The sequence below is a fragment of the Talpa occidentalis genome, unplaced genomic scaffold (assembly GCF_014898055.3).
Source record: "Talpa occidentalis isolate TD23 unplaced genomic scaffold, MPIMG_talOcc4v2.1 talOcc4.7, whole genome shotgun sequence".
Taxonomy (NCBI): Eukaryota; Metazoa; Chordata; class Mammalia; order Eulipotyphla; family Talpidae; genus Talpa; species Talpa occidentalis.
The window spans coordinates 84,837,463-84,860,319 of NW_023605083.1; the positions used below are offsets into that span (position 1 = coordinate 84,837,463).

Genomic DNA, 22,857 nt, shown 5'->3' on the forward strand with positions numbered 1-22,857 from the left:
CATTTTGGTTTAACTAGGTATTAAAGGTTTTGGCCACAGCCATCAGACAAAAACAGAAATAAAGGGAATCCAAGTTAGAAAAGTGAAACAACCACTGATGATACTATATATTGAAAATCCTATGGACTCCACTAAAGTTATTAGAAAAAATAAATTACAGGAAAGTGGCAGGTTACAAAATCAACATACAAAAGTCCATATCTTATTTTATATATTTTATATACAAACAACAAGCAAGAAGCAAAAGAAATAAGAAAAGAACTTCATTTATGATTGCTTCAAAATGAATTATAGACCTTGGAATTAAGCTAAGGAGGTAAAAGTCCTGTACATTGAGAAATACAAGAAGTTATTAAGGAATGTAGGTAGCAATATAAAGAAATGGAAGGATATCCCATGCCCGAGGATGGAAAGAATCAATATAATTAAAATGACTGTACTATCTAAGGTGATATATAAATTTCATGTAATCTCCATCTAAATACCAGCACTATTTTTCAAAGAAACAGAACAAAAATAATTAAAATGTATATGGAACCACAAAAGGCCTCAATGTGCAAAAGCAATCCTGAGAAAAAAAGAGAAACAGGTATCACATTAACTGATTTCAAACTTTACTATAAAGCAACAATCCTAAACCCACTATGATAATTGGCATAAAAATAGATACAGAGATCAATGGAATAAAATAAAAAAACCCAGAAATAAATCCATATACATATCAGTACATAATCTATGATAGAGTAGCTATGAACATACAATGGAGAAAGGGCAGTGTCTTTTATAAATTGTACTTGGACAATTGGAAAGCCACATGCGAAAGAATGAAATTGGATCACTCACTAGCTCTATATGCAAAAATAAACTACCAATGAATTAAATATTTAAATGTAAGGCAACAATAAAATATATAGATGAAAACATTGGTGATAATTTCCATGTCATAAACAATATGTTTTTGGTGATTTGACCCCATGACAAGGGAAATAAAAACAAAAGTAATTGGAATTACCTCAAGTTAAAAAGCTTTTTTAAAAAAACAAAATATTTATACAAGAGCTGGGTTTTAGGCCAGAGGCGCAGGAGGGTGAGAGGATTCACCAGAGATAGAGCGGGGAACAGAACAGGCAGACTGACTGAAAACACTGCTGAGGGGAGCAGAGGGGAGACAGGAGAGGTCTTCCCTGCCATGTGGGCATCTCTCTGGCCGGCGGGGGAATCGAACCAGCACTGCAGAGGCTGAGGACAGCTTCACAGCGCTGCACTCAACCCACTGCACCACTGGGGAGGCCCTTAAAAAGCTTTTCTAAAGCAAGAAAAAATATAAGGAGATACCCTATTAAATGGGAGAAAACATTCACACCATGAGTAACTAATAAGGGGTTAATATCCAAAATTTTTAAAAACTACACAATCCAACAATTAAAAAACAAACAACCCAAATAATAAGTGGGCAGCGGACATTAAAAGACAATTCACCAAAGAGGCTAGCCAACATGGTCAACACATATGAAAAAGTATTAATCATCACTTTCAGTAAGAGAGATGCAGGTTAAAACCACAATGAGATACCATCTCACATTCATGAGAATGGCACATATTAAGAAGACCTCCAATAACAAGTGTTGGAGAGGATGCAGAGAAAAAGGAACTCTGTTACACTATTATTGGGGTGTAAACTGGTCCAGCCATTATGGAAAGCAATTTAGGTTTACCTTAAAACACTAAAAATGGAAATATTGTACAACCCAACAATCTACTCTCAGTTATCTATCCAAAGAATATGAAACCATCAACACACACAAAAACATATATATATATAATATATATATATATATATATATACACACACACACACACACATACACAGCAACATTATTTACAATAGCTAGGATATAGAAGCAGCCTAGATGCCCATCAATAGATGACAGGTTCGGGGCCTCCCCTGGTGGCGCAGCGGTTGAGCGCTGGGTTGCCCCCCCACCAGCCTCTACAGCGCCGGTTTGATCCCTAGCCACCGGAGAGGGTCCCACATGGCGCGCAGACCTCTCCTGCCGTGCCCACTGCTCCCCTCAGCAGTGTACTTCATCAGTTTTTCTGTTCTGTTCCCCACTCTGGCTCTGGTGAATCCTCTCACCCTCCCACACTTCTGACTGTACCCAGTGCTTGTATAAATAAATAAATAAATAAATATTTTTTAAAAAATAGATGACAGGTTCAAGAAAATGTGGTATATTCACACCATAGAATTATATTCAGAATTATAGAATTATATTCAGCCATAAGAAAAGGTGAAATGCAGCCATTTTCAACAAAATTGAGGAAATTTGAGAGAATTATGTACAGTAAAGCAAGTTAGAATAATAAAAACAAATACTGCACACTGACAATACAATAAAGTAAAATGTTTAGAAAAAGTAGTCAAAATCAATAAACATCATAATGTTTAGAGGGAGGGGGAAGGAAAATTGGCAACCAAATATAAGAGATAGTGGTAGGGAAAAAAATAAAAACAAATTAGAAAAAGAAAAAATTTGATTAGTATAAAAATGATAACTCATCAAAGGCTAAAGGCAGTTTCCAAAATTTAAAGAGGAAAAAAAAGTGCTCTCCCAGAGGTCTCACTTTGGTCACAGAACAGCCATGCTCTAAAAGATAATCACTCATTATACCAAGAACACAGACAAATTCAACTGGAAGGAAAAAAGACATTTAACAGATGTCAACATTAAGATGATACAGAGGTTGGAATTATCTGACAAGTATATAACAAAACACATTTTAATGAACAATTACAAATAAGCTTAAAACAAATTATCTTTAAAAAACTGGGGTGGGGGGAGTCTCAGCAAAGAACCAAAAGATATAATGAGAAACCAAATAGAAATTTTAGGTCTGAAAAACATAGATAAAAAACTCAGTGGGTTCAACAGCAGAATGGGGGGAACTGGAAGGAAGACATCCCTGTCCGAGAACTCAAAGACAGAACAGTAGAAATTATCCAACAGAAAACTGACTAATGAAAAAAAAATTATCAGAATCTCAGGGACATATGGGAGTAAAACCAATAAAAGATCAATCATTCATGTCATCTGAGTCCCAAAGAAGAGGAGAAAGAGTATAGTGTAGGAAAAGTAGTCAAAGAAATAATGGCTGAAATTTTCCCAAATTTTATAAAAGACATAAACTTCAGATTGAAGAAGCTGAATAAATCCCAAGTAGGATAAAACCCAAGAAATCCACACTAAAACACATCAAAATCAAACGTTTGAAAACGAAAGGAAAAGCTTTGAAAGCAGTGAGAGAAAATATACCTTAAATATAGTGGAAAGACAAGTCAAATGATAGCCAGTTTCTCATCAGAAACTGAAGTTTCCAGAAAGAATTAGCACATTTCTCAAGTGCTGAAAAAAATATCTGGCAACAATATCCTTCAGGTACAAAGGGGAAATCAAGACCTTCTCAGCTGAAGAAAAACTAATAGATTTTGTCTCTGGCCCATGTGCTCTGTTAAAAAGAAAAAAATGGCCAACGAAATCCTTGAAGCAGAAAGAAAATGATAAGAGGAATCTTGGAACCTGAGGAAGGAAAAAAAGGGAAGATTATAATTATGGGTAAATACAATAGGCTTTCCTTCTTTTGTATTCTGTAAATTAGTTGGACAGTTGAGGCAAAAATTATAACATTATCTGATACGGTTTTCACTGAATGTAAAGGAAATAATAAAGTCTATTATAAATGGGAGAGGGTAAAAGGACTTTACAGGAGGTAAGATTTTTACACTTTCACTAGAAGTGGTAGTGTGGACACAAATAGGTTGTGATCATTTATGTACCTATGAAGGGTGGGTTTGGACAGTCGGTTTTACAGGTTGAGGGGTGAGGATGAGACTACATGGAAGCAGTTAGCAAACACTGTCTAGATTTGGGGTTGGAAAGGAAAGAGGGCTGGGTCTGTCGCTACTGTAGACATGGGGAAAGCGGCTGGTGGAGAAGAACACAAAAGCTAGAGAGAGTGGGAACCTGGTGCACAGGTAGACGTCAGGCTGGTGCTGGGAAGAGCTCTCTGACTCTGAGAAGAGAGGGGCAGCAGGGAGTAGCGTCTGAGGTTGACTTTCTTCTCAGGCAACCTGGCGCCCACTGAGAGGAGGGGTAAGCGGAGCTGAGGGCAACGAAGCGGGGTTGGGGAGCGGAAAGGGGATATGATCCCTAGTAATACATACTTCGGGAATGTCAGGCGCTAAATATGGGTTTTCAGTGTCGCTACCGTAAAAGGGGTAAAGCAACGCGTTAACCGCCAGGTGGCGGTGTTTGCGGAAGCTTATGTATCCCATAGGTCCTGGCGCCAAGGCGGAAGAAGGCGCGGAGGTGACGCTCTGGCTCGCACCACCTCTACTCTCTTACCCCGACTGACGTTGGACAACAAAGATGGCGGCAGGAACCAGCAATTACTGGGAAGGTGAGGACGGGGCCTCCGGGTGGGTCTAGCAAAGGGGCTGAGTGAGGACGGGGCTTGGCGGTGAGCGCAGAGGAAAGGGTTTGACTCCGGAGCGGCCGAAGAAAGGGGCGGGGCCTATCTAGTGGGAGCCCCGGGGCTTGGGGGCTGAGGAGACCGAACGGTCTGGGCCAGGGGGCTGACCCAGAGGCGGCGGGACCTGGAAGCAGGGATTGGGCGGAGAGGGTTGAGGAGGGACCAGAGTGAGAGGCGTCTGAGTTGCTGGGTGAGAGCTAGGTTTAGGTGGTCGGGGAACTCGGCCGAAGGGGTTTGAAGTAGCTTTGAGAGGAAACGAGTGTTGACCGAGAAGATCCCGAGCCCAGAGGACTAGACAAGTCAGCGCCCTAAGAGTTGAGGTCACTGTTGGGCAGTTGAGTAGGAAAAGAAAAAGGAGGAACTTGTCTACCCGGTCCTTGGAGGAAAGTCGTGTGAGCGGAGTGTCATTTGCCGAGTTCCCTTCGCAGCTTCAGACTTCGAGGACTGGATGTCAAGTCGCGTCTGAAAGCAGAGGAAATAACTTTTATCTTGTTCTGTGGAGATACATTAATTCCTGAAAATATGATCTGATAAAGTGGGCTCACGTAAACGGTGTTCAACAAACATCAGGAAAACTCACCTTTTACTTTAAATTCAACAAACATCAGAGAGGACTCATCTTTTTTCTTTAAATTCTGTTTGCTTTACTGCAAGATAGAAACTGCTTTCTGAGTCCACTTTCCCTTTTAACCTATTTCCTATTGCTACCCACTCTGGAAACCACCACAAATAGCCACTTAGTCTAAGTTCATCCATAATTGCCTGTCATACTTTCAAAATGCTTTCATTTGATGTTTTTTATTAGAGAAGACGGTTATTAGTTACAGAGAAGCATGCTTATGGTTAAAACTTGTATTCAGGTGCCTATTTGAAATGTGTGTAGTAGCTAGAGACTATTTAAAAATTTGTTGGAGTGGCTTACAGGTATCTTTAATACTAGGCATTAGGTTACGCTTTTTTGAAGCACCATGTAGTAATTATGGCAGCTCATTATTAGCAACCTATTCTCTGTGCCAGGTGCTTTGAACATTGTAGTTAGTGCTTTAAAAAAAAAACCTGAAAGTAGGGGTTTAAAATACAAAAAGCTGAAGTCTGTAGCTTAAGTAGATTGTCAAGAAATCTTAGAGCCAGTTCTCAAATCTCAAAATCTTAGACTGAGAGTCTTTGGGCAAATATATTCTACTATATTACTCTGCTTCCTATTTCTGGTTGATGAGAAGTAATTTGAAATCATGTTTTGTGTTTTTTCTGGAAAGCTGAGATTCTTACACCATTCCTTCTTTTATTTTGACCTCACTTCATTATGAGGCAGAGTACTTAAATCTAGATGTGCATTTCCAGAGAATGGTTTCTCACATTCAACCACTTAGATGCCAAACTACTATCTCAGTTTTTCTGCTTGCATATTTGTGTCAGTTCTTAAAACTTACTCTCTCTTATCTGTCATATTTAATTTGACCTTATTAGTATTGCACATTGTTTGTTACTTTTAGCCTCTACAAATTCCTTTCAGTAAGGTTATCAAAAGAGTTTTTGGGGGCCTCCCCTGGTGGCGCAGCGGTTGAGCGCTGAGCTGCGAAGCTGCCGGCAGCCTCTGCAGCGCCAGTTCAATCCCCGGCCACCGGGCGAGGGTCCCACATAGCGCAACAGACCTCTCCTGCCACCCGCTGCTCCCCTCAGCAGTGTATTTCGTCATTCTGCCTGTTCTGTTCCCTGCTCTGGCTCTGGTGAATTCTCTCACCCTCCCACATTTTTGACTGTACCCAGTGCTTGTATAAATAAATATTTTTTTTTAAAAAAAGAGTTTTTGACATCTTTGTTAATGACTATTTTTTCTTTACATTCAAGTCATTCTTCAAGTAAGAAAAAAAATTTGTAAGCCTGGTGCAGCTTTGGAAAATAAAGAAATAGGAAAATCACTGTCAATTACAGTGGTTTCTGTTTTATAAAGCTAGCTATGTTCATAGAACACTTCCACTGTGATTCATATTCTGAATTATGAAATATTAGTTTTGATGTAGAAATAATTTTGGGGATATTAGGACATTCCCTGTCAAGATGTCTTTTTGATAAAGCTGCAATTTTGCTTCTCTCACTTCCTCTCCCTTTCTTGTCTTGAAATTTAAATAAGTGACAATGTATTTCGTGTATAAGTCTTTGGTTCCCTACTTATGACACTTTTCTTTATGGGGGGGAACTAGATCAATATATGAGTATTTGCTTAATTTGTTTTCTTCAGAATGATTTTATGATTTTCATGTCTACTGATGGATTTTTTTTAAAATATTTATTTATTTATACAAGCACAGAAGTGCGGGAGGGTGAGAGAATTCACCAGAGCCAGAGGGGAGAGCAGAGCAGGCAGACTCACGAAGTACACTGCTGAGGGGAGCAGCAGGCAGCAGGAGAGGTCTGCGCGCCATGTGGGACCCTCTCCTGGTGGCCGGGGATCAAACCAGTGCTGCAGAGGCTGCGGGCAGCTTCGCAACCCAGCGCTCAACCCTGCGCCACCGGGGAGGCCCTCTACTGATGGATTTTTATATGTGTCTAATTATTTCCTTTTATAATTTTGTTAAAGATCTCAGGAAACAGGCTCGACAGCTAGAAAATGAACTTGACCTGAAACTAGTTTCCTTCAGTAAACTATGTACAAGTTATAGCCACAGCAGTGCCCGAGATGGAAGACGCGACAGGTATAGGTACTACCCGATTCTGTCTTTTATGTTTTAATGTACATAGTGTTTATAAGTTATTAAAAACTAAACTGAAATATATAACTCTGTAACTTGTTCATTTGGTGAATTTCTGGTGTTTTCTTTGTTAATGAATTTATTTTTTAGTGATTTATAAAAATTCTTAATACTTGAGACAAGCATTTATTTGTTTTTAGGCAAAGATTATGACAGTGTTAGGAGGAAATGCTAAGGCTTAAGAGAGCTTATGTGTCAGAAATAACTTTCTCTTCAGCCAATATAAGAAAATGTGGTTGATTTGCCTGCATCATATTTCTTATATTTATATCTTTAATTGCTAAATAGATCTTATGCAAACTGTATATACTACTTTCTGGTGTTTTAGACAGAATCTAATGAGGTGTGTATATCCTCACTATTAATCATCAGAGATATTTTTAATTTTGGTGCTTTTCTGGAAAACCTATATATTACTATTTGAATATATCAAAAATCAATTATTTGAATCTTATCACTTTAGGCCATTTCAAAAGTATTAGGAAGTATGACTGTTAGAAAGTGTAAAGAATCATATACCACCATGTGCCTGATTCCCACATAAGAAATAAAAATTAAGATATATTCTCCCTACCCATCATCTCCATATTTTTTTTTTTTTAAAGATTTATTTATTTATTTATACAAGCACTGGGTACAGTCAGAAGCACGGGAGGGTGAGAGAATTCACCAGAGCCAGAGCGGGGAGCAGAGCAGGCAGAAGCACCGAAGTACACTGCTGAGGGGAGCAGCGGGTGGCAGGAGAGGTCTGCGCGCCATGTGGGACCCTCCTCCTGTGGCCGGGGAGCAGCCAGGGATCGAACCGGCGCTGCAGAGGCTGCGACAGCTTAGCAACCCAGCGCTCAACCACTGCACCATAGGGGAGGCCCACTCTCCATGTATTTTTACATTTATGTCCCTAACAAACAATTGGTAGTATTCTACTGTAGCTATTTTGCAGCTTACTTTTTTTTTTTTAAAGATTTATTTATTTTTATACAAGCACTGGGTACAGTCCGAAGCGCGGGAGGGTGAGAGAATTCACCAGAGCCAGAGCGGGGAACAGAACAGGCAGACTGATGAAATACACTGCTGAGGGGAGCAGCAGGCGCAGCAGGAGAGGTCTGTTGCACCATGTGGGACCCTCGCGGGTGGCCCGGGATCAAAGCCACACTGCAGAGGCTGCGGGCAGCTTCGCAGCCTAGCACTCAACCGCTGTGCCTCGAGGAGAGGCCCAGCTTGCTTTTTTGTTTAACATTATCTTTGAGATTAAACCATGGATACATTTAACTCTGGTGCACTCATTTGCTACATTTAGTATTACATTTTGTAACTATATCACAATTTATATTTTAGATGGACTGTGTTTCTGTTATTTGCTAATAATCATTTCAGTGGCTGGCAGAGTGTTCCTCATGGGTCAGGTTCTGCTATTAGAGCTTTATAGAAAGACTATTGGGAACATCCTTATGGATAAAAATGTTTCTGTATAGGGCCTCCCTTTTTGCTCAGCTGGCATGAGTTCGATCCCAGCCAGGGACCTAACCCACATGACCCAGCAGTCCTCTGCTGTCTCTCCCGCTGCTCCCCTCAGCAGTGTATTTCAGTCAATCTGCCTGTTCTGCTCCCCACTCTGTCTCTGGTGAATCCTCTCACCACCCTGCTCCTCTGGACTACACCCTAGCTCTTGTGTGCAAAAATAAGTTGTTTTTTTTTTTTTTTTAAAGAGGAGCTGGGTAGAAGGTTCTCAGGTTTTATCCTAAAAGATCAATATTTTAAAAAAAGATAGTTTATATCTAACAGTGGCATTACTGGTAGCAGATTTATTTGTTATCCTCTCTTTATTTTACATACCTTTTTGAGAATGGTGGTGGGTGAAATATTTTTCAACTAATAATAAAAACAATAAAAAGTAAGTTTGGATTTGAATCCAGGTATTTCTGTCTCCAGAGTCCCCAGTACTATAGCCAAAGTGTTTCTTCTTTTTTAATAAGAGCACATTACTAAATACTTAAAAGACAGCAGGACCAAAGATGTTGATTCTGGGACCTAAAAGTATACGATTGGCATGTCACATAGTTTTGATTGTAGTACATTGCTTTGGGCTCACCTTTATTAAGTAAGAAAAGAGGAAGAGAGGACCTCCCTGGTGGCTCTGGGGGTTGGACACAGCATCATGAAGCTGTCCACAGCCATTGCAGCACAAGTTTGATCCCCAGCCAGGGAGCTAATCCACATGGAGCAGCAGACATTTCCTGTCTCGCCCACTGCTCCCCTCAGCAGTGTATTTCAGTGGATCTGCCTGTTCTATTCCCCACTCTGTCTCTGGTGAATCCTCTCGCCCCATACACCTCTGGCCTACACCCCAGTTCTTGTATGCATAAATAAATAAATCTTTAAAAAAAAAAAGAAAAGAGGACGAGGAATGTTCTTTTCTATTAATAAATGTATTTTATCATTATAAAGCACTTTTCTTGGAATTTAGATCTCCAGTTTGGCTATGCCAGTGAGTACCAATTTTAAAACCCCCACTTGATTACATGATGCTTTTTTAATGTTCTCTATGCTTTGTGAACTGAATACTTTTGTACTCCACTAAAGGAAAATTTTTCTTGAAAACACAATTTTTTAAGAAATTCAACAAATTGGGATTGACTTTGTAGAATTACTTCAACCTAACTCTCCCTTCAGTAAGAAGCCTAAGGCCATGTGTATTCTAAAGTGTTCTGTTTATTGTATGTCCTAATGATACTTTTGAAAGTGACCAAAATTATTCTTCCAGGGTTAATGTTTTATCTTCTGTATTTTGAAAACTTTATGGTCTATGAATTATCACACATCTATAAGTTGAAATTAAATTGAGATGAGTCTTAGTATTGTGGATGATGTTTTGCCATTTGCCAAATGTTTTGCCATTTGCCTTGTCTCAGGAACTCTCCTGAGAATAGTAAATGTAGAGATCACCTCCTTATTCATCAAGTGTTTAATGAGCATCTGCCATGTGCCAAGCATTAATCTGGGTGCTAGGCATGCATGTGTGAATAGACATAGGCAGTTTTCCTCCTCATGGAACCTACATTCATTGACCCATTGTTTTTATTTTATTTTATTTTTTTTTCATATATCTGGTAGGGGAGGATCTGGGCACATTCTAAGAGATAACCACAAAACCTTGGGTTAGCTCTGACACATATTAAAGAACTAGATAGTTTGATATGTTTTATGACAAGTGAGTTGAAATGTTTTGAGAAGAAATAAAAATTTGCACCTAGTTAAGAATCTTAAAACAGGGCCACCCCAGTGGCGCTGCGGATTGAGCGCCGCGCTGTGAAGCTGTCTGCAGCCTCTGCAGCGCGGGTTCAATTGCTGGCCAGCCAGGGAGAAACCCACAGGGCATGGCAGACATCTTCTGCCTTGCCCGCTGCTCCTCTCAGCAGTGTCTTCAGTCCATCTGCCTGTTCTGCTCCCCGCTCTGTCTCTGGTGAATTCTCTCACCCTCCCGCACCTCTGACCTGTACCCCTGTTCTTGTATAAATAAATAAAAATCTTGAAAAAAAAGGAAAAGAATCTTAAAATAGCCTCCATAAAAAATTACTTTCTGGCTATTTCACAACTTATTACTATTGCTGTGGAAATATGTGCATGAAGAAGGGAAATAGTAATAGCTATTTAGAAGTTACTATTAGATAAGGGAAGTAGTACCAGGTACTTTTTTGATGGTAAGCCAACAACAAATTTGTTTTCATTCACCACAACCAAGCACTCTCACTGAACAGGACAAAGTCTTTAATAAGATTGAAGAGCATAGTTATTGCCTGGGTTTTATGTATGTTAAATCTAATTAAGATCTCGATTGACCTATAATACGTACCACTTGGGGACATAAAGATTAGTGGTTTTTCAGAAGAGGCAAAGGAAATTTTCAGAATTTGAATCTGTCAAGCATGTTTCACTTGTAAAAATTAGTTTTTTGACTGACCAGATTTTAAAAGATATTTCAGCATATATTTGCAAAACAAAACTGAAACAATTGCATAATGTAAGTGGAAATGTAGAGTTGGTACTAAAACTTACCTGTTAGACATGGCTATTTGTATTAAACAATTCTGTTTCCTGATTTTTAAATTACTAGTTATCCAATCTGTGGGTAATTTAAATCTAACTTTTATTTCCTTCTTGGTAACAGTCAAGGAAGAAGAGAGCATTTAATTTCAGGCCCCAGGAACCATAATTGTTTTGGGGTAAACATATAAAAGGTTATTACTCATAGAACCCAATTATATAATCCAAATACATTTTATGATTCCTCTTTTATACTGTAATATTTAGTTCTACAGTTTTATTTCACATAATTTGTTCCCTTAGATTGAGCATTTAATTGGGCACTGCCATTAAGTTCCTTTCATTTGGGAAATAGCAAGCAAGCATTTGGAATTTCTTTACATTATTGAGATTGAAGGTATTAAAGTTTGGGAAAATTTTACATTCATTTATATATATATTTTAAGATTTATTTATTTATGCATACAAGAACTGGGGTGTAGGCCAGAAGTACAGGGTCTGGGGGAGGAGTGAGAAGATTCACCAGAGACAGAATAGGGAGCAGAACAGGCGGATTGACTGAAGTACACTGCTGAAGGGAGCAGCAGATGAGACAGAGGAGGTCTGCTGTGCTGTGTGGGTCAGTTCCCTGGTGGGGTATGGAACTCGTGCTGCAGTGGCTTCCGATAGCTTCGTAGTGCTGATACTTAACCTCTTGCACCACCAGGGAGGCCCTCAATTATATTTTAAACTGTTAATATTTACAGCACGTGTGCTTTTTATAGGAAGACTATAAAAATTATAGCATCTTAAGAAATAATATCTCGGTGCCATTTGACCTCTTTAAGGATAATCACATTATTTTAAATATGTTTTAAAAGGTTAGGTTTAAGAATTGATTCTCTTTCCTTGAACTTCTCTTTAGCTCTGATACTACACCCCTTTTAAATGGATCAAGCCAAGACAGAATGTTTGAGACAATGGCAATTGAGATTGAACAACTTTTGGCAAGGGTGAGTGCTTGCTGTTAAATAATTTTGCTAATAATTGTGTGCTTGTTAGATATGGCACTAGATTATGTTAATGCAGACATGTTTATTGAAGTCATCCTTTCATTCGAGATGTATGCGTCTCTAAGCTAGGCCACTTGAATTTGATAACAGTCATTCTCAGGTCCTATGGGTGTTATTTTTGCTTTTGTGGATAAAATGGGAGAAACACTGAATTTTTGGCTACTACTTTTTTTGATCTGTTAGCCAAAAGTGTATACAGGCAAATAATTTACTTTTATCATTTTTTAGTGCTTTCTAGAGTATTTTATTGTTTTTCTTTTTTTTTTCTCTTTAGCTTACAGGAGTGAATGATAAAATGGCAGAATATACAAACAATGCTGGTGTTCCTTCTTTGAATGCAGCCCTGATGCATACATTACAGCGACATAGAGACATATTACAGGTAATATATTGGGCTTGAGATTTTTATGTTATTATAACTTGTTTGCTTTTTAAATTCCCAAACAAAATGTCTACATGTGTATTTAAGAGAATGATGGGGAATCTCTGCTGAGAGGATAAATACCATGCTTAAGATATTTGTTTTCTTTTTTGCTTTTGGTTTTACAAGATTCTGAAAATGTCTTGCTTTTGCCTGGTAAAACTGAATAATGTTCATCACTAGGTCAATATACATATACTGTAGGAGCCCTAGCTAGCTAGCTCCCACAGTGAAATAGTTAATGATCAGACATAGGTGGTAATATGCTAATAGTATGGTAATAATGTGGTGATAGAGAGTACAGTTTCATTAGATCTTGAAGATAACATGGAAGGGGGGAGTAAATTTACTACATTGAAAAAATAGTAAAAATATACAAATGAAATAAAGTCTAAAGGGTATGTGTTTATATTAAAAATAAGTTGTCAAATAGGAAGGCAAATATTTTTAATACTAAAAATTCAGTATCCATTTCTAATATTTAAAATACTTGTTAAAAATGTGAGTAAAAGAATATTTCCAATGCAAAAACATGTGTATCAGATTTAAAAATTGGTATCACACTTAATAAAATACTAAAAGCATTTCACTGAAGGAAAAAAAAAAACAAGACAACAATACCTAGATATTTAATGTTATTTTTGAAGTTTTTGGTGGTACTATTAGACAGTAAAAAGAAATGATGTAAATATGGGAAAGGAAAAGGCAAAATTTGAGTTATGTGGCAATGATAAGATTATATATAAATTTGAAAATATATTAGAAACAAACTCAGCAAGATGGTAGATTGCAAAAATTAATATATAAAAGTACATAGTTTTTCTACATATAAACAGTAACCTATTAGATAATATTATGATAGAAAATATAAAATCCTTATGTATAAATTTAATAAGAATGTTAGATATCCCCAGTATAGAAAGCCAGCCACACAGCAGCTCAGCTTAAACCCAGGATTAACCAGTTTGAAGTTGGAGGAGGAGACCCACATCCACAGGCAGGGACAGGAAGCCCTTTTTTCTGAAAATACGCCCTTAAGAGAAATCATTGTTCATCTAACAAATAGTTGTCAATAGGAACTTAACAGGGAAGATCATGGGGATACCCCCCTGGTCTCCTAGTATACTTCCCTGCAAACAGGATAAGTAGATGAAGATAAACTACATGGTAGCAACAGTTCTTTGGCAACTTGTCACATTAATGACGGTATTACTTACTAGTCAAGGCAATGAAATACCTTCCCTGCTCATTACCCAGGAAGGGAGCTGACCTAGGCCTAAAGAGGAAGGTGTTTCTTTGGAGATTTCACTCAGCTCTAGAAAAGCGATTCTGTTTACCTCCAGCTATTAGGAAGCAACCCTGAAATAATCCCCCTATCATGATGTCCTTACAGAGGTGGGATCAGAGTTTCCTTCCAGGCCAGACCAGAGTACCCTTGAGTCATTCCTGTCTACCAGGAAACTCCACATGTGGAGGACACCAAAAAATACTCCATGGAGCCTTCATATCATGCAAATGGAGAAACATCTGAAGAAGTTTAGGTAGTTCAGTTAAAAGCCCATCAGAGAAGACAATAAAGAGAGGACATTTGTTTGTGCCTAGTGTCCTAAAGGCTTCTTCAGGCATCAGCCCTACATCTGCCTCACAGAATTCATGAAGGAGAGGAACGTTTCACGTGACATATGTGTGGAAAGTCCTTCTGCCACAAAACTAAAATTCAGGCTCGAGAAAATCCACATGAGAGAGAAACCCTGCCTGTGACCCTCTGCTAGAGAAGATCCCAACAGTCATCCACTTAACATTAACATTGCCTCCAAAAGTTTTTCCTCCACACTTGGCTACAGCCCCAATCTAGTGTATATAAATATGTATGTAAGCATGTATATTTCCATGGTAGTTTTGTATTTCACACACACTGTAATTTTCTTGTTATATTTTCTATTTATTATTCACTCCACTAAATATAAGTTTAAGGAGGGCATGTATGCCTCGGTTTCATTCTTTAAAGTATGTTAGGCCCCTAGAAAAGTGATTAACAACTTTCAAATGACCAATAAATATAACTTTAATAAATGAAACAAAATTTATTAAGAATGTATAGAACTTACATGTATGAAGTTTCCTTACCTAGAAACGTAAAAGATTTTTTTGTTTTATTTATATATATTTTACATCATTGTTTATTTTTAAACAATGTTTGATTCCCCCCACCCCACCACCGCAGGTGTAGTCCCTATAGAATTTCCTTCACTAATGTACCCATGCACCATCTCCTCAGTCCCCTGTGCGCCTCCCTTCCTCCTCCTCCCCTGCAGGATGTCTCTAGTTTATAATTATCTGTTTGTTTTTGTTTTGTTGTATTTTGTATTGTTACTGTTTTTTCCCCTGATGTCTTATTTAGTTCCCCTATATTCTTCCTATAAGTGAAATCCAATATTTTTTGATAAAAGATTTAAGTAAAAAAAAGAGTTAAACCTTTTGAATGAGAAAATTTCTCTAAATTAATCTGTAAATTGAGTGCCATCCTAATGGAAATAGCAGGAGTTTTTGTTTCATTAAAAAAAAAAATTGGGGGGCCTCTCTGGTGGCCTAAGGATTAAGTCTCAGCACTATATATGCTATCTGAGTTCAATCTTGGCCGGGGAGCTAACACATATGGCACAGCAGACCTCTCCTATCTTGCCCGTTGTTCCCCTAGCAGTGTATTTCAGTGTATCTGCCTGTTCTGCTCCCCACTCTGTCTCTGGTGAGTCCTCTCAACCTGTGCACCTCTGGCCTACAACCAAGTTCTACACACACACAAAAATTGGCAAAATGACACCAAAAATTGGCAAAATGGAACTATAGATATACAAGAATAAGCAAAAAAAAAAATGAAAATGAAGACAAGTAGTAAAAAATGCTACTTCTTTCAGATATTAAAGCCTTTTAAGAAGCTAGAATAATTAAGGCAGTTTGATTCTAGAGAAAAGAGTGACTAATAGAACAAAATCAAATTCACACATAGGTCCAAATATATATGGAAATTAAGTTTTTGATAAAGGTGGCATTTGGAATCAGTTGGGGGATAAAGGGACTATTTTTAAAGTAGGGCTATGACAATTGGCTAATTATTTTGTGGGGGGAAACCTTACTTTCTATGTCAGTTCTCACATCCAGAATAAATTCCAAATGGTTGAAAGATTTATATTTAGAAAAATAAACTATCAAAGTAACTATCAGAGTTCAGAATACAGCATGGGTGAAATTATACATTTTGGCTATTAAAGGACTTTCTAAGTAAAACCAAATACCAAGAACTAATAAATCACTAATTTCCTTAATATACCAAGAAATAATAGAAATAAGAAAAGAAACTGTCCAACAAGAATATGGGCAAATAATGTGAACCTGTTTACAGAAAATTAGTGGCCAAAACCATAAAAAAGATATTCAGCCACATCCCCAAATAAAAAATACAAAACAAAATGAGACATGATTTTTACCTGTCAGATTAGCAAATATTGAAACATTTCTAATGCATTATTAACAAGAGTAGAAAATGGACACTCATCCACTGTTGCTGAGAACATAAATCAGTAATCTTTTTTGAAGGTAGTTTAGTACTGACTACATTTAAAGGTAAGATTCTTTCATCAAGTTATTCAACAAGGCATTTACTCTTTACTACTATAAAGAGAGAGTTCAGTAAAAATATATATATGTAAGAATGTTTATTCATTTTTAAAAGCAAGAAAAATAAAAGCAACTAATGTTTATCACTAGGGAATTTATTAAATTACATAAAGTCATAAGTAGAATTTTATATAGTTATTATAAAGAATGTAATTTTCTGTTTGCTGATATAAAATCCATTGATATTTTATCAACTACAAAAAACAAAGTGTACAGCAGAATGTGGTATGATTTCTTTAGAAAGGAATAATAGCTAAGCTTGTATATGTAAAAAGCATATAAAAAAGCATTTTTTTATGTAAAAGCATTTTTCCTGAAAGAAAGTGATGATAATATGAGATGTGGAGAAGGATGATTTTTACTTTATTACTTTTGCTGTTCTTTTAGTATTTCCCCCATGTTTATATATTATTTTTATTTTTAAAAGGCCAATAGGAGCTCTCTGGGAGATGGGAATATCAGTTTCCTCTTCTTTATATACTTCTCTGAATTTAAAAAAATAATCATTATTCCTTAATATTTAAAAAAAATGTAGTAGAAAAAGAAAACTACTTAAAGATTATTATTTTTAATTCTCTTGCTTCTGTTATTCCTTTGCAGGTTTAGAAATTAAATTTCTGTGGAAATTCCAAAAGAAAGTTCCAAAATTTCTGTGAAAGTGAAATTTGAAAATAAGTTCCATGAGGTGCACTGATGAGTAAAAAGTTTTATCCTAGGCTATTTGAAGTCATTTATCTCAGAATTGTTTTTTTTCTTTATAATTCTGCCATATAAGATACTAGAATACACAAAAGATAATGATTTCGGGCACTATTTTCCACGCGCTGAATTGAAAGAAGTTAATCTCTCTTCAGGAAAGTGATTATAATGTTATTTTTACCTCATGGCAATTTGATTTCTTAAATAGAAATTTTCTTGACAAAAATTTATAGTATGATGGCAATGCATAATAACTGGTTGAATAGGATGAAGATATATATAATTAGCTTGTGTTGAAACTAGATGTTGATTTATTGCAGGATTATACACATGAATTCCATAAAACCAAAGCAAACTTTGTGGCAATACGGGAAAGGGAAAATCTCATGGGATCTGTACGAAAAGATATTGAGTAAGTTACATCTTATTTTATTTTGTAGGATGATTATTCAGATTTATATTTAGAATATATTCATGATTAACAGCAAATTGAGTAGCAGAACCATGATTTAGATTTCAAGGTTTCTAATTCCCATTTCACTATTATTTAAACATTATCGCTGTATATGGTCCTAATCTGCTCTAGTCTTATCTCCAGTTTCCCCTAATTTTATAATTGGCTCCTGCCAACCTTGTCTTTCCTATCTTTATTCAAAATCCAACTTGGATGATATATTCATATGTTTTTCTCTCATCTCCTGCCACCTGCCTTAAGAATGATAATATTACCAAATAACTGAAACTCTCCATGTTCTCCTTCCTGATTACTACCTACCCATTCCCTTGTCCCACCGATTTTTTTTTTTTAAGATTTATTTATTTATACAAGCACTGGGGTACAGGCCAGAAGTCCGGGAGGGTGAGAGAATTCACCAGAGACAGAGTAAGGAGCAGAACAGGCAGAAGGGCCAAAAACACTGCTGAGGGGAGCAACAGGCGAGACAGGAGAGGTCTACCATGCCATGTGGGTATCTCACTAGCCAGCCGGGAATCGAACCGGCACTGCAGAGACTGTGGACAGCCTCACAGCGTGTGCTCAACCAGGGAGGCCCTGTACCACCCATTATTGAGTAGCTATCAAAGTAGCCTTTACTTCCCTGGAATCTGAAATATCTGCTTTTTCTAAATTTTTTACAAACTCTTTATAAAGCCTTATGTTAATTATTTAAGGATTTCCAACATTTTTATCCCATCTCAATCCATAATTTAAAAAACTTGTTCTTTCATCCTTTTACCTCACCTTCAATGATATGTTTTAGCATTTCCTCTCATTTTTGACATTTTGTTCACAACTGAGCATGACTGACAAGGTTAAATCCACTTGTACTAGATCCATCTAATTAAAATAGAAGACTTTCCACTTTTGGGTCATCTATTGATGCCTGTTGTCTTACTTGTGATAAGTTTATATTACTTACGTTTCATAAATTATCATATATATTATCATATCATAAATGATATATATAATGTGTATTCTGAGTTACATTTTCCTAGACATCCTTTATTTTGTTCTGATAGTAGAAAGTTTTGCAGCAGCAGTAATTTGATATTCATTACATTAAACATTTTTGCCCAAAACTGAGGATTAGCCAGCTACCAGTTTTAGGTTTCTACCTCCACAAATTATCTTGGAAAGTTAATTTTTACTGCTTTTCTTGGATGGATCTGTTTTTTTATGTTGAGTCATGTACTCTGTATAACATATAGAAATTTAAAATGTTTTGCCATAACTACGTATTTATAATATTTTTAGTTCTCAGGAACATGTAACTCTTTTAATTGCTGTACAGTGTATTTACATAAATACTTTTAAGAAATACATTGAGAACCAATATAGGGAAGAACCTTTAATGTATAGGCATTTAGTCCCCCCACAATTTGTGGGAAATAATAGAATACAGCTCATCATAATAATTTGTTTTCTGAATGATCATAAATATATTCATCCATTCATTAAACTTATTGATTATGAACCATGAATAAGATAATATGTCACAGTAAAAGGCAGAAATTGAAAAAGACCAATCTTGTCCTGTAGGCACAGTCTGGTCCTGTATGAGGCATATGCTCAAATTAACATGAGGCAGATTGTAATTCATGAAGTGAAATATGCTAGTAATAATTAGTAGTATTGGCATTTTTGTGGGGTTTGATTTTACTTTTACAAAACTATTAAGAGACTTTATGGTTAACTGGCTAATAAATGAATTTGTATAGATGCAAATTTGAATCATCAGTCTTCCAAGTTCAGTGTGTTCTCATGTTATATTGTCGCTTTTCCTGGTGTTCTCATTTCCACTGTGCTTTGTACATGTGAGCCTCAGCAATAGTTTACTTTTAAAAAGTAGCATGACCTGGGCCTCCCCTGGTGGCACAGCGGTTGAGCACTGGGTTGTGAGGCTGCCCACAGCCTCTGCAGCGCCGGTTTGATCCCTGGCTACCGGTGAGGGTCCCACCAAAAAAAAAAAAAAAAAAAAAAAGTAGCATGACTTTCTTTTGTCTTACTGCAGTATATGTGCAGTTACTTGAGTTTTAAAAAAAAATTTTTTTGAAGATTTATTTATTTATTTATTTATTTAATTTATTGAACCGGCACTGCAGAGGCTGCGGGCAGCTTTGCAACCCAGCGCTCAACTGCTTCGCCACCGTGGAGGCCCAATTTTAAAATTTTGATACTGTAAGAGCAGAAACATAAAAGTGTTCATAATAATGATTAAAACTTTTTCTTGTAAATTTCAAATCACTTAAAATCAAGATAGAATCCCTAAGTATGCCAGATTTATATCAAATTATTTGACAATTTCCAACATTTTTATTGTGATTTCAATCTTCAGCTTCATTTCAGGGCTCCTGAGGCTTCAGTTGCTGCACTGCATGCACCATTGTAAAGGAAACCACTCTATTTCAGTAGCTTTCCCATCCATGTACTGTGTACTAGTCAATTCAATGTTTTACTTCCACTTGGAGAAAATCAAGATATGAGATAATAAAGTTTTTTTACTTAAGAATGCTAGATTAGGGGCCTCCCCGGTGGCGCAGCAGTTGAGTGCTGGGTTTCGAAGCTGCCCACAGCCTCTGCAGCGCCAGTTCGATACCCGGCTGCTCTCTGGCCAATGGAGGAGGGTCCCACATAGCGCGTAGACTTCTCCTGCCACCCGCTGCTCCCCTCAGCAGTGTACTTCGGTCCTTCTGCCTGCCCTGCACCCCGCTCTGGATCTGGTGAATTCTCTCACCCTCCCGCACTTCTAACTGTACCCAGTGCCTGTATAAATAAATAAATAAATAAATAAATCTTTTTTTAAACGATTGGATTATTTTGGTTAATAATAATATCTTAGACCTAAATTAGAGAGGCAATCATATTTATTTATAATAGATGTCGTTCTTAGGGCCTCCCTGGTGGCGCAGAGGTTGAGCGCTGGGTTGCAAAGCTGCCCGCAGCCTCTGCAGCACCGGTTCAATCCCCGGCCACCAGGCGAGGGTCCCACATGGTGCACAGACCTCTCCTGCTGCGCGCTGCTCCCCTCAGCAGTGTACTTCGTCACTCTGCCTGTTCTACTCTCTGCTCTGGCTCTGGTGAATTTTCTCACCCTCCCGCGCTTCTGACTGTACCCAGTGCTTGTATAAATAAATAAATAAATCTTTAAAAAAAATTTAAAAAAAATAGATGTCATTTTTAGAAGGAGGTGACTTCAAAACTTTGGAGAAGCTCAATTTGTCCACTTTGCATATTATGAGAATCAGTCATTTAATCTTTTTTTTTTTTTGTAGTATCTGCCCAAAATGTTCTTAAACTTTTTCTATTTTATTCTAGATCATATAAAAGTGGGTCTGGAGTCAACAACAGAAGAACTGAACTATTTTTGAAAGAACATGACCACCTGCGAAAGTAGGTATTACTGAATGTATGCATGCTATGTGATTACTGTTCTTATTAACTCATTTACTTACATAACAGATATTTTATGATGTTTATTTATAAGACATACTTTATCAAATGCTAATGCACTTAGTTCTTCTAAGGACCTTGTTTGACAGAAATGGAATTGCACTATTTTGACCTAATTAAGAAAAATATTATGCTGTCAAGTATCAAACGTCTGCATTCCTATCACTTGTTACCTGAATATTTCTGGTTTTTATTGTTTTTAATGTTTCTTTAACAAGTCTTTGTTCTAATACTTTTGTCCATTATTTATTAATAATATCATTAATAATAGTGATAATGTTATAATGACTTAATTTTTGAGTGACCTATTATCACTTCTATACATCAAGAAACTTTGAAAGGATAATTGTCTATACCTCAAATCCACAGGAAATACCTTGTTTTCCAAGAATTCAAAAGAAAATATAAAAAAAAAACTGAGATGAACTATATATAATACATTTTAAAACAAATTTTCATATTCCATCCTTCTTTCATCTACTTTTAATCTGGCATGTATTCGTTTCTTTAGTATTTATGTTTTTGTTGTAGAACTGAGGTTCAGAGCTTTGCTTATCTCTGTGAGCTCAGCCTTCAAGCACTTGAACTAGTATCCATGATAGTTGAGTGTTATGAATTTTGTCATAAAATAGTCATTTGTCTGTCATAAAATAGTCCACATGAAAATAGTCCACATAAAATAGTCCACATAAAATAGTCCACATTTTGTCTGTCATAAAATAGTCCACATGAGCTTACTGTACTGTTCAGTTCATTGAATATAAGCTGCTGAGATAACATAAAAGATCAAGATCTTTTTAGAAGCTTGGTTGCTTCTAGTATTAGACATAGTTTATTCATGTTCTTTTTAATTGTTGAATATTGTTGTTTCGCACAAGGGGGCAGTCTTTCCTAGAAAGATACTTAGTTTGTAGTTACTCATGTCTTTGGTAGTTCTTTTTATATTTTATAAAGATCACCATAAAAAGATTTGTTCATTACATCCAGAACCATATTCATACAATCTTGGGGTATGAAGTAATTTAAGGGATAGTATACTCAAGTAGCACAAAAAAGGGATTAGATTGTATCAGTGTTTCTATATTTATTGCCTCAAAAGAAATTAAACAATTAGAAATGTAGTCTTTTCATTACTTTAAGGATGACTTGATGTTGACTTGGCATATGATTAAACACAAAAACATAGATAGAAAAGCAATAAAAATTAATTTTCCAAGATAATCTGTGGAAGTAAAAACCTAAAACTGGATAGCTGGATAATCCTCAAAGTTTTGGGCAAATATGTTTAATGTAATGAATATTAAATTACTGCTGCTGCAAAACTTTCTACTGTCAGAACAAAGTAAAGGTTGTCTAGATTACTTCAAATGTTAAAATGCTATGATTTGTCTAAAGTGATACACTCAGTAATCTGACCACAAATTTCTGGGGGGAGTTCACCATCCTCCCAGGTGAAATCAGCTGCTTTTTATCATTTGATTAACTGAAATACTTCCAACAATTTGGCCTTTCCTAAATTCCTGTCTTTCCACTCTTAATCTGTGAAATGCCATCCCAATCCACAGTCAACTTTTCTACTACTGTATCTGAGGGCTAGCGAAAAAGCAACCAATATACAGATTAATTTAAATTCATTGTTTCCAAGTCATCTGAGTAGTCAGCATTATCTAATATCTTTTGCTTACTTCATAGTCTTTTGTTCTTTCTCTCATTCTCTACTAAAACTTCTCATTCTCTTTC

General features: G+C 36.7%; 1 protein-coding gene across 2 annotated transcripts in view; it reads left to right on the forward strand.

Annotated features, from left to right (window-relative positions):
- Positions 1 to 4,385: 4,385 nt before the first annotated feature.
- The window catches only part of GOSR1 (golgi SNAP receptor complex member 1), a 41,670-nt gene continuing 23,198 nt past the window's right edge, over positions 4,386 to 22,857 (forward strand). The window contains exons 1-6 of one of the 2 annotated variants that reach the window (XM_037491785.2): positions 4,386 to 4,458; positions 7,109 to 7,229; positions 12,226 to 12,313; positions 12,648 to 12,755; positions 17,489 to 17,580; positions 20,983 to 21,057. In XM_037491785.2, coding sequence (XP_037347682.1) covers positions 4,428 to 4,458; positions 7,109 to 7,229; positions 12,226 to 12,313; positions 12,648 to 12,755; positions 17,489 to 17,580; positions 20,983 to 21,057 — 515 coding nt within the window. In that variant the 5' untranslated portion in view covers positions 4,386 to 4,427. The remainder of the gene's footprint in view (positions 4,459 to 7,108; positions 7,230 to 12,225; positions 12,314 to 12,647; positions 12,756 to 17,488; positions 17,581 to 20,982; positions 21,058 to 22,857) is intronic. The other variant, XM_037491786.2, reaches the window with a different exon arrangement.